The following is a 12,437-nucleotide window of genomic DNA, read 5'->3' on the forward strand; positions in this document are numbered from 1 at the left end:
AATTTCTTTCTCCTTGTAAGGCATTCCTTCCCTAGACCTAGAGATAATCAGACCTAGACAGACCTAGAGATAATCTCCAGAACTCTCCCAAAGGCCAAATGCATTGGTTCCAATCCTTCTACTTAACGTCCTCCAGAGCAATTTTCCACGGAACCTGCTCAGCCTCTTCAGGTCTAATCCTGAATTATTTTCAAGTACAGTTGTTTTTAGTCCAAAGTTTGTCTTTGAGGTCATTTCCTTATATTCTAGCCAGATGTGTCAGGTGGTTTCTTACAGGTGGGAAGACATAATGATAACAGGAAAACAAAATTCCTTGCTGTGGCTTCCCTTTACGAGAAGGTAGCAATTGCTACCCTTTGGTGTTTAAGACCTGAAAGACAATTCAGGTCTTTTCTATACCATAGGAGGGGGACAGGGCTGTTTAACTGGGATGATTTCAGAAAACTGACTCTTTAACCCTCCTTTATTTATCTATCTATCTATCTATCTATCTATCTATCTATCTATCTATCTGTCTGTCTATCTATCTACCTATCATCTATCTATCTATCTATCTATCAATCATCTCTCTATCTATCATCTATATATACCATTAGTTTCAATAAATGTTTGAGATTATTATTACTGATCTTGTTGTTTTGGTAGTAGAATCCCAAGTACTCACCATGGTTACTATTACATTGTAAGCACTCAACAGATATTTCTTGGTTGTAAGAGTTACACTGACCTATGATCTTTCTACAGGAAACTATTTCTCCTCCAGTCTTCCCTAAGTATATGTCACCACCATCTGCCCAGGTGTTTAAGTCAAAAGTCTGGATTCCTTGATTTATTGAGCACCTACTCAGGACTAGGCACTGTGCGGGGTGCTGGGATGAAGAAGGTAGGGGGAGCTTGATAAGCTAGATCCAACTACAGCTCTCAAGGAGTTAGAGAAAGAGGAAGCAGGAGACCTTGTCATTTGTTCAGCTCTCCACTCATCTTTGGCTGTAGCTCATAAATGGGACTTTTTAAGAGTGTGTTTTTGACAATACCTGGGCAAATATGTAGAAATACTAATAACCCAAAGCCATCTGAATTGAGAAAAGGCTATCAATACTATGCATTGGTTCCCTGGGAATAAGATATGCAAAGGCCATACTTTGGAATTCTCACTTTTTGTAAAAACTAGGAAGGCATACTACTTGTTTTGAAACCTACTAGGATTCTCCACTCCGGTCCAGCCTCTCTGTAGAGGAGGCAAATGACCCAGAAGGAGAATTAAAAAGGCAAATGGAAAGTGGCTCTTGGCTAAATCTTTTGGGAAGCCAACTTACCACCGAGTGAGCTAGCTTCTATCTACTGAGTGTGGGCTGTACCTTATATATCCGTGTCTATATATAAAGAATGATTTCAGAAAAATTCTGTTAGTCTTTGGCTTAGTTGTGAGTCATTAGGCCCCCATTTTAGAGTGTGTGTGTGTTCATGTGTGTGTGTGGTGGAGGGAGAACTTTGGGCACAAAGCGTGTATGTACTTGTAAAAAAGCATTTGGAATTTGTGTGTTGGAAAGTTTTACAGTTTCTCAAGCAAGGAGAGCGTACGTGGAGAGCAAAGTGTATTCGTGTGTATGCGTCTGTATGTAGTGCAGACGGTGGGCAGAATTACATGAACAGTCAGCCTCTTAGAGATCCAGACAGTGGCAGAAGATATAAAGTGTTGTAGGAGGTGATTGTTTTCTTTTTAGACCAGCACACAGGTCTTTGAGGAGCCCTTGACTTTCTCCTCCTCCTCGTCTTGTTAAAAAGGGATTAGAGTCCAATTAAGCCATTTAATCCCAAGGTAGAGACTCATGTTTAAAAACAAGACTTACAGCTTTTAAAAAAATACATCAGAAAAAAAAGATACATCAGTGCGAGTTGAGGTTTGTCCTTTCAAGTTGCCACCTGCGTGGCTCCAAAGAGTGTTCTCAGCAGAATACCCAACATGCAGTTCTTCTTAATTACTTTGCCTCATACCTCCAGTCCTTCATCTTTTAAAGTACCCTTCAACCTAAATAGCCACAGGCTGTTAGAAGTACTTCTGCTGCCGGAGTGCCACAACCGCCCCTTGGCTTATCTCCCTTCAGTTGGCAACTCAGTCACCAGGCTTAATAACAACAGCACTAACAGCTAATGCTGATAGGGTGCTTAGTATGTGCCTGGCATTGTGCTAAACACTTTACATACAGTATCTTATTAGATGCTCCATGTGAAAACACCCAGGGGCTGGCTTCGTGGGTGTGTGACATGTTTAGTCACACAGAGCTCTGCTCAGAAGGGCCCTTCACTTGGTTTAATGCTCTGCTGCTGCCATCTTGAAATTCTTAATCATTTTTGAGCAAGGGACCTGCATTTTCATTTTTCACTGGGCCCTACAAATTATGTAGCCAGTCCTGAAAACACCTAATAACCCATAGTTTCTTTTTCTTTCTTTTCCTTCCTTTCACACGATGCCTAATACATTGCCAGGGGTTGGAACAGTGAATGTCAAATTGTGATGCCAGAACCCTCTCTACAAAATGGGTGCCATTATCTCCTTGGAGGGAAGTTCTCTAAGCGACAGGAACTATGTCACAACTCTTAGCATGGGGAAGCAAAGGATCTGTGAGAATTTGGCAAGTTAAGTCCTCTAAGCCTCAGTTTTCTCATCTGTAAAATGGGAATACCAATAATAATACCTAACTTACAGGCTGTTTCAAGCATGAAATGGGATCACGTGTATACAGCTCTAACACATAATACATCTGACGTTAGTTATTGTTAATGCATTATGGGTGCTTAGCAGGTATTAAACATCCAATAGTGCTTGTGACATGGTATGGATCACTTGCCCAACTCCAAGGTGCCCTTATCCCAGGGGTTTGTTCCCTACCTGCCCCACAGAGCTGGGAAGAACATCTGCTTTCTCCGTGTGCTGGGTGATCACAGAGGGGTTGCTGGAGCTGATAAGCACTGGGGTGCTGATCTCCACCATATGGCGCCCTGAAGGAGAATGGACCATCCTGTTGAGAGTGTTCAAGGCTGTCGTGATGGAGAACTGCCCGGGTCCCTTCCTCCTGGACCCAGGGCCCCTTCGGAGGGTGGGTGTGTTAATTGCTTTGCCTCTGGATGATGAAGACACCAGGGACAGGCTTTTTGTGCCAGCTGACTGACGGCCTTTGTTCTTCTCCAGGAGGTGTCTTGCGGTGAGGTTTGGCTGAAAAGACAAAAGGTCCGATGAGAAGTTGATATTCTGATCTAACGTGTGCAGCTAAGTCTTACCCAGGCTAGTCTGAAGCCAGTGCCGATGCCACCAACTCAGTCACCACTCCTTGGTCAGCTTCCATCTTTATCAATATGTCCCAATTACTCTGTCATATCAATACATTCTCACAACTCTCTTGCAAAGTAGGTACTACTTTTTTACTCTCTTATTGAGGTCCAAAGGGGTTAAAAATAAGCCATGATACTCTTCCCTGATGGGGAGCACTCTTCCTTTACCCATTTCTCCCAGCCACATCCCAGTCCTTTCCACCTAGTGGACACTCCCTTCCTCCTTCATCCAGCCCTGAGTCCCCCATCGGGTTGGCTGCTTACTCTTCTCTGTGCTCCTGCAGCCCCTACACTTTCCCATCATGGCAGTCTTCACTCCATACTGTAATCACTTATTTTCCTTTCCCCCACTGGACTGTTAGCTACCTGAGGGTAGGGACCTTATAAACATTATTCTCTGCTCTATCCCAGAGTGGATGCTCAGCGAGTGTTTGAAGAATAATGAGTGGATGAAGTTGCTCAAGTTCATATATTTGATAAGTGTTTGAGCCAGAATGTAAATCCACTCAGGACCCTGAATCTTTACGCTAAGACCATCTTTTACTACTTCCTTTAAATACCTTCATCTTATCACCGTTCTCTCTTGTTCTATACCTCTCAGTCAGTGGTGTGCTGGTAAATCAGGAAAAAAAAACCAGCCCTGATTTGTAGAGTTTTCCAATTTCTGTGGTGTAAATATCTGCCAATGGTTTAACAACCGGCTAGCAAAATTCCTGAAAATGTAACAACCAGCTCCTGCAGCCCAGTATCAGCTAGCTCTAGCACAACTGATAATGACTGCATTATATTTTGAGTTCCCCGCCCACCAAGAGTCCCTGTGAGTCCATTTCCTTCAGAACTCTGAAATATGCTGACAAAAACAGAGGTTTGTGTGAAAACTGTGCAGGACAATTACTTAAACGTCCATCATTAAGATCGTCACCAGTTGCTCTCTAAAACCACTTGTCGCATTCTAATTTAGAGATTCAACTATAGAGGTAAAGGGGGATTCGCCCATTTAAGAACCTTTTAATGACAATGTGTAGACAGTTGAAATAGAATAGAATAAATTGAGAGAGAAAATTTTGAAGAAGATGTAGTTCCTGCCTCAAGAAGGTTGTAATATTGTGGAAAAAAAATCATCAAGTAGGGGAAGGGGCATTATTATGTCCACTTTAAGGATAAGAGAGCTGAAGCCAGAGGGGTGACTTATAAATGACAGAGCTAGTATGTAAACAACCAAACAAGAAAATATCAGAGAGTAATAAGTGCTCTGATGTGATAGAGAGTGGCTGGGGAAGTGGCTACTTTATTTATTTATTTTTTTTGTGAGGAAGATCAGCCCTGAGCTAACATCTATTGCCAATCCTCCTCCTTTTTTTCCCTTTTTCTCCCCAAAGCTATGTATGTCAACTATGTCATCTACATATGTCAACTACGTATGTCATAGTTGCACACCCTTCTAGTTGCTGTATGTGGGACGCCGCCTCAGCATGGCTGGACAAGTGGTGCATCGGTGCGCGCCCGGGATCTGAACCCGGGCCGCCAGTAGTGGAGCGCGTGCACTTAACCACTAAGCTGCGGGGCCGGCCCCAAAGTGGCTACTTTAGATTGGGGGCATTAAGGAAGACCTGCTGGAAGGTGACATTGAAGCTGAGACATAGATGACAAGAAGCAACCAGCCATGTGAAGACAGGGCAAGAACATGCCAGGCAGGGGGCTTATAAGCCAGCGGAAAGATCCTAAAGAGGGGAAAAACTCAGCCTGTTTGCGAAAAAGACAAGGAAGAAACAGAGAGAAGGCTGGAATGGAGTGAGTGAGGAGCAGCTGGCAAAAATGAGCCTGCAGAGAAAGGCAGGGGTCGGATCACAAAAGGCTTGCAAGGAGGCTTCAAGTTTATTTTCAGCACGACAGGAAGCCTTTGGCAGGTTTTAGGTAGAGAAGTGACACGAACTGATTTATGTTTTTAAAAGCTCATGCTACGGTTTGGCAGTTTCTCACAAAGTTAAACACGTACTTAGCATGTGACCCAGCAATCCCACTCCTAGGTGATTACCCAAGAGAAATGAAAACACATGCTCACTCAAAAATAAGTATGCAAATGTTTACAGCAGCTTTATTCATAGTCGCCAACAAATGGAAACAACTGTGATGTCTTTCAGCTGATGAATGGATGAACAAACTCTGGCCCATCCATACAATGGGATAAGAGTCAACAAAAAAATGGATGAGCTACTGACACAGGCAACAACGTGGATGAATCTCAAATGCATTATGCTAAGTGAAGCCAGGCTCAAAAGGCTACATCTGTATGATTCCATTTCTATGACTTTCTGGAAAAGGAAAACTGCAGGAGCAGAAGACAGATCAGTGGTTGCCAGGGGTGGGAGTCAGGGAAGGAGTTGACTGCAATGAGGCAGCATGCCCCCGTATTTTTTTGGCGTCAAGATATAGAATAGTATATATCTATATCTTTTTTTTTTTTTCGTGAGGAAGATCAGCCCTGAGCTAACATCCATGCTAATCCTCCTCTTTTTGCTGAGGAAGACTGGCTCTGAGCTAACATCTATTGCCAATCCTCCTCCTTTTTTTCCCCCAAAGCCCCAGTAGATAGTTGTATGTCACAGTTGCACATCCTTCTAGTTGCTGTATGTGGGACGCGGCCTCAGCATGGCCGGAGAAGTGGTGCGTGGGTGCGCGCCCGGGATCCGAACCCGGGCTGCCAGTACGGAGCTCGTGCACTTAACAGCTAAGCCATGGGGCCGGCCCTATATCTATATCTTGATGGTGGTGTGGTTGTACAGCGTGCATTTATCAAATCTATAGAACTGGACACCAAAAAGAGTAAATTTTACTGTATGTAAGTAAAAGTAAATACATAAAAAACTCATTCTGGCTGTTGTTTAGAAGTGCCAGACTAGAAGGGCGGAGACCAATTAGGAAGTCACTGAAATTGTTTAGGCAAGCTCTGACAGCAGTCTGGACTAGGGACAATGTCTTATATTCCCCAGAGCACCTATCCCTCTCTTGTTCACCCAGTATGAGGACAATATACACTCTTGGAGTTAAATGAGTAAAGTTCTTTATGGTCATTCACAGCTACAATGAAATAAGTTAATCTTTTTCTGCCTCTGCCTAATTGTTCTGTCCCCAGCTAAGCAACTCCGTCAGCATTTCCATCAGCAACATTGACAAAAGGTCCCATGTGACTCTCGGTCTGCTCTGTCCTCTGCCAATGTGATTAATGGCTCAGTTGGGGAAGGATTGCAGATCTTTTAAATTTGCACCCACTCATTTGAAGCAATATCCTTGGAGAGGTTCATTGGGCTGAGCAAGCTTCATACAACGGAGGCAGGCCCCGCCGGAGAAGTCCTGACAAGACTGGGCGTAAGCTCAGTGTTTGTTTTACCACCTTTTTTTATCCAGGTGCAATTTAATAAATCAAACGATACATTAACAAGAACAATCCTGTTTATGCCAAAAAAACCACGTCACTCTCATAAGAAAGCGTTCTGTCTTTCCAATTGTTTTGCATGGCACTGGTAATTCACAACTTATTTTAGAGAGTTCTCAGCAAGTGCTAGTCTTAATGAAATGACTAGAGTCAAAATTTAAGTCCTGCTTTAAAAAGCTCAATTTAGATTTCAAGTAATTTTTGAAAACCAGGTTCCCAGATTAGCAACCACTTGATTATCTTTTTCCTCTCCTAGCAATTAGGAGAACAAATGAATCAATGGCTAGTTTGATGATAATCTTGAGGGTTCTTGTAATCACTAATTTTAGAGGCAAAGTGGTGGGGAGAATATTCAAATGAATAATCATTAAATGTAGAAGTTTTGGACAAAAGGGTAGCAGAAATAGGTAATAAAATCAGTGGTGCCTTTTCTTCCCAGAGCTATGAAGAAGCTTCTTGAAATACTGCAGGGGACCATGCAAGCTCTAATCTGCAAAAATTTAAGCACCTCCTATGTGTCCGACTAGGTACTAGTTGTAGCTGATCTCTGTGCTTGGAGACTTCACCATTGTCTCCCAATCATGTAATTGTTCACCTGCAGCAAATGTTGCCTGACCCAGCAAACGGCTCCACCACTGACCTAGGCACACAAATCAGAAAGTGGGGCATGATCCTTGACCACTCCCTCTCCCCTATCCCCCACTTCTGTCAACCTCCCAGTCCTCTAAAATGTCCTTGAATCTGTCCATTTGTTTCCAATCTACTAGTCCAAGTCACAATCATTTTCTAACTGAGCCACGCAGTAGCCTCCTACCTGGTCTTTCTGCTTTTTTGCTCTCTCTCCGTCAAATTATTCTTCCCACTGCCGCTACAGCAGTCTTTAAGAAATCCAAATCTGATGGAGTCATTGCCTCACTTAAAATCTTTCTATGACCTACTGATTTTTGGGTCAAGTCCAAACTTCTTAGGATATGGTAGAGACAATGACACTCACCAAACATTCCATGTACTCCTCTATATTTCTCAGCTGACTTGAAGACAGGCGAGGCTATGTGACTGGTTCAGGCCAATGGGCTATGAGCAGGAGTGACAAGTGTCACTTCTGAGCTAAGGCCTTTGCTGACATATGCCTCACTCTTCCTTACTCTTCCCCTGCTGGGGAAACTAGGAAGTCCATGTGTTCCAGAAGGTGCAGCTACAAGATGGCTCCAACTTTGCTAGTCTGGGATCCTAAGTAACTATGTGAGCAGAGCCTCTCACCATTCTGTGCTGAACATATAACTTTTTCTTTGTTAAGCTACTGAGACTTAGGGGCTGTTTATTATCATAGAATAACCTACCTCACCCTGACTAATACAGGATGGTTTACAAAGCTGTCTGTGATCTGTCTCCCATCTACTTCCCTGGTTTCATTTTTTGTCACTCTCTTATTCTCTTAACTCCAGCTCTAGTATTCTTTTGGTCTTTGAACACATCACACTTCCTCATCCTCCAAGACTTTTGCACATGTTACCTCCATTCCTTAAAACACTCTTCCCTCCATGCTTACCTACATGAATCCTAATCATCTGTCAGATCTTGGCTTAAGAGGCATTTGCTGACCCTTGTATGATTTCTACATTTATGATGAAGTTGCACATCATACTCTCTCTCCCCACAATAGTTCCCTTTACTTCATTCTTTGCATTCTTCACCACACAATTACTTGGTTAATGTCTGACTTTACAATCCCTGAAAGTAGGGGCCCATATCTGTCTTGTATCTTTAGAACTTAGGCCAAGACCGGATATAGCAGGCAGTCAATGAAAAATTAGTTGAATGATTGAATATATGTTTAGGATGGGGTCACAGTGTATGGTTTGTTCTCTAACTTTTTTCCTGGTTAGTCTGACCGCCTCTCAGATATTTTTTCAATCATTCACTTGTTAAGGTAGTTTTTTTTTTTTTTTGAGGAAGATTAGCCCTGAGCTAACATCTGTTGCCGATCTTCCTCTTTTTCTTTTTTCTCCCCAAAGCCCCGGTACATAGTTTTATATCCTAGTTGTAGGTCCTTTTAGTTCTTCTATGTGGGACACTGCCTCAGCATGGCTTAATGAGTGGTGAGTAGGTCCGTGCCCAGGATCCAATGCTGTGAACCCCGGGCCGGCCGCTGAAGTGGAACGCTTGAACTTAACATCTACACCACGGGCCAGCCCCTAAGCTAATTTTTTAACCTGTTCTATGTTAGGCTAGCCTGTGAAGTGTAAGCAACACACTCATCAGGTGCTCAGAGAAGAAAGAGACAACTGAGCGTTCAAGTAGTTGCTGAAATTTTATGGAGAAAGTGGGGTTCTAGCTGAGCCTTGTAAAATGAGTGAAATTTGAACAAGTAGAAAGCACTGGGTGGGTCTACCTGGAAGGGGCCTCAGCAAGAGAAAAAGCACTAGGAATGAGAATACCGTTTAGTAGAGACAGTAAGAAGACCAGCCTCTCTGGACCCTTCCTCCACCCCTCCCTTCCATTTTCCACCCCTTCCACACTGACCGAGTAGACGGGGTATAAAGAACTGTGAAAGCTGGACAGCGTTCTGGGCACGCCGTGCCCTTCAGAACCTGCTTTGGCTCTTATGAATGGAAGACTTGGCCTTCTCTCCAATCACGCCTGTCTTCTGTTTTCACCCCACCCTACTAGAGGGCAGGGAGCATGCCTTTCACTTCTTTCCTAGCTCCCCACTGCTCACTTTTAATGCTTTATGCCTGGTAAGCACGCAATCAATGCAGTTAAACAATAAAATCTCACTTCTAAATTTGTAATGACTTGCTTCAAGCCAGGGCGAGGCTGAAGGCTAGGTTAGGGACTCCACGTGATATTATTATATTGGAGAAATAGGTAAATAGCCTAACGTATTCTTTCTTTCTTTAAAAAACAACAGTAAGTAATATGTGCTCATGTTAGAAGATTTATAAAATACAAAGAAAATGAAAATCATCTAAAATCTCATCATTCAGTGATCACCACTGTTAATACTTTGGTACATTTCCTTTTAGTCCTTTATCCATATATATATACGTGCATATATTTATAAAGCTAGTTTTATATAGTTCAATTTGTTTCTTTTTATTGTGGTAAAAAACACATAGCATAAAATTTACCATATTGACCATTTTTAAGTATACAGTTCAGTAGTTTTGAGTACATCCACATTGTTGTGAAACAGATCTCCAGAACTTTTTCATCTTCTAAATCTGCAACTCTATACCCATTCAGCTTTATTTTGCTTAACAATAAATCACAAACATCTTTCCATAATACCAAATACTCCATGATACTGAATATTCGTCTATAACATTATTTTTAATGGATATATATTTTTCTATCACCATAATTTTTAAAAACTAAATTCTTATTGTTGGATAGTTAGATTATTTCTGTTTTTTTACCATTATACACAATGCTCTGGTGAACATTTTTGCATATTTTGTACATGCATCTTTGCATACTTATTTTAATATTTCCTTACAATAAACTCTCAGAAGTGGAATTGCTGACTCAAAGGAGATGTACCTTTTTAATGTTCTTGATATGAGTTTATTTGAGTTTGGATATGAGAGATTGCACCAGTTTACACTCCTATCAGCAGAAAAGGTCCATTTCTCCCCCCTCTTGCCAGAACTGGGTACTATCATCTGGCATCTTTTCTTCAGAGACTTCAGTTAGTTCTGAAATAAGCCTCATATCAAATAGGAATTACTCTCAGGAATCACTGTGCCACGTGATTATTTCTGAGTAAGCTTGAATCAGATGTAGACTTGATACTCACGTACCTCTACAAACAAGATTGGGAAGATGCCTACTTTGTCTCCTAACTTTCCTTCTGCCCAGTTCTCATCCACGCGGCTGATCACAGTGATGACGTCATCCTGAAAGAGAGAAAGTCTCATGGTCAATATTTACTCTCAGTTTCCAGGTGTTGAAACCCCTCAATGGAGATCAGCTTGGAGTCCCAGATGGTGTAAGGTATAAGGAATGTAGTTCTTTCATGATTTGTTTATAAATTCTTCCTGCTAAAATGATCTTTCTCCATAGGGCCGGCTCTGTGGCTTAGCGGTTAAGTGCGTGCGCTCTGATGCTGGCGGCCTGGGTTCGGATCCTGGGAGCGCCCGGAGGCACCACTTCTCTGTCCAACGCGAGGCCGAGTCCCGCGTACAGCAACTAGAAGGATGTGAACCTATGACATACAACTATCTACTGGGGCTTTGGGGCGAAAAAGCTGAATAAATAAAATCTTTAAAATGATCTTTCTCCATAAAGGGCAGTATTTGAGTCACCAAGACCATAAGAAGAGTAGAAATAAGTTGGAGGATTAATGGAATCCAACAGGAAAACTTGGAAATGTTAATTTTCAATCACCAGAAGAATCTGGGCTTTTCATTTAAATTAACATGGTGGAGAAATCAAGATAGAAGCCAGAGGGAGACAGACTTTAACAAAAGGAAGAATGAATTTCATTGTGATTTGGAAGACTTTTCAGAACCTATTCAATTTTTAATTGTAAAATGACTTTTTATTCAAATTTTTCTCATTACAAAGGTTATATGTAGACTTGTAGAAACATTTGAAAATACAGATAAGCAAAACCAAGAGAAAATTCTGCCACAACATAGATACAACCACTGTTAACATCTTGGTTAACACATTTTCCCTCAGATTCTTTTCTATGAGGATAAAACATATATACATATAAACATACTAATTTTTAAAATTGTTTCCAGAAACATACACATGTACTCATAATAAAGCACATAAATTTTAGATGTAAAGCCTGATAAATTTTTACGTTGACTATATCCACGAAACCCCAGTCCAGATTAAGAGATATAGAACACATCCAGCACCCAGAAGCTCCTTTGTACCCTTTCCTATCACCTAGCAAGAGGTAACCACTATTCTGACTCCCAGGATATACATTCATTTTGCCTTTTCTTGTACGTCATGCAAATACAGTCATACAGGACACACTGACTTTTCTCTTAATACCATATCAGGGACACCTTTCCACGTCCATACCCGTTCATCAATCTAAACCTGGATATTCATCCACTATCTCTCTGACCTTCTGATCCATGCCCCTCAGTAATTTAGATGAATCCAAATCTAAATTTACTACTGCATTATACCTTTTCTTAGCTTTTTCTGTCCTTATTACAATTTGCAATTACACATTTACAGGATATTATTTCTTTAATGCCTGCCCACCCCATCAGACCATAAACTCCATGTGTGGAGGGCCTGTATCTGTTTTGTTCATTTCTGTGTTTCCAGCACCTAATACAGTGGCTCCCCTTTAGTAGTCATCCAATAAATATTTCTTGAATGCATGTAGACATGCACGAATAAATGACTGAGTGAATAAATTGTACAATTTATTGAGATAGAAAACACTAGGAAAAGAGTGGTTTGAGGAGAGAAGATCTTGTGTTTAATTTGAACATGCAGAATTTAGGAAGACCACCGGATTTCCTACTATAGTCTCAGCCTTCCATTGCCCTCCAGAATGGATCAAATTCTCTCTTCTGATTCCTTGTCATAATTTCCCATTTATGTGTCTGTTCCTTCCACTAGACTGCTGGCTCCGTGAAGGTAGGGACAATGACTCATCACTTTATGCCCAGTGCACAACTTGGCATGTGGATGG

The 12,437-nt window shown here is 41.7% G+C and overlaps 1 protein-coding gene across 4 annotated transcripts in view; it reads right to left on the reverse strand.

Annotated features, from left to right (window-relative positions):
* SH3RF2 (SH3 domain containing ring finger 2) overlaps nucleotides 1-12,437 on the reverse strand; it is a 132,567-nt gene that overhangs the window by 65,546 nt on the left and 54,584 nt on the right. For all 4 annotated transcript variants that reach the window (XM_014794855.2, XM_014794848.2, XM_087429610.1 and 1 more), the window contains exons 4-5: nucleotides 10,567-10,662; nucleotides 2,891-3,214 (exon numbers count right to left, since the gene is read on the reverse strand). In XM_014794855.2, coding sequence (XP_014650341.2) covers nucleotides 2,891-3,214; nucleotides 10,567-10,662 — 420 coding nt within the window. The remainder of the gene's footprint in view (nucleotides 1-2,890; nucleotides 3,215-10,566; nucleotides 10,663-12,437) is intronic.

This window comes from Ceratotherium simum, chromosome 4 (assembly GCF_057802395.1).
Source record: "Ceratotherium simum simum isolate JZ-2026a chromosome 4, ASM5780239v1, whole genome shotgun sequence".
Taxonomy (NCBI): Eukaryota; Metazoa; Chordata; class Mammalia; order Perissodactyla; family Rhinocerotidae; genus Ceratotherium; species Ceratotherium simum.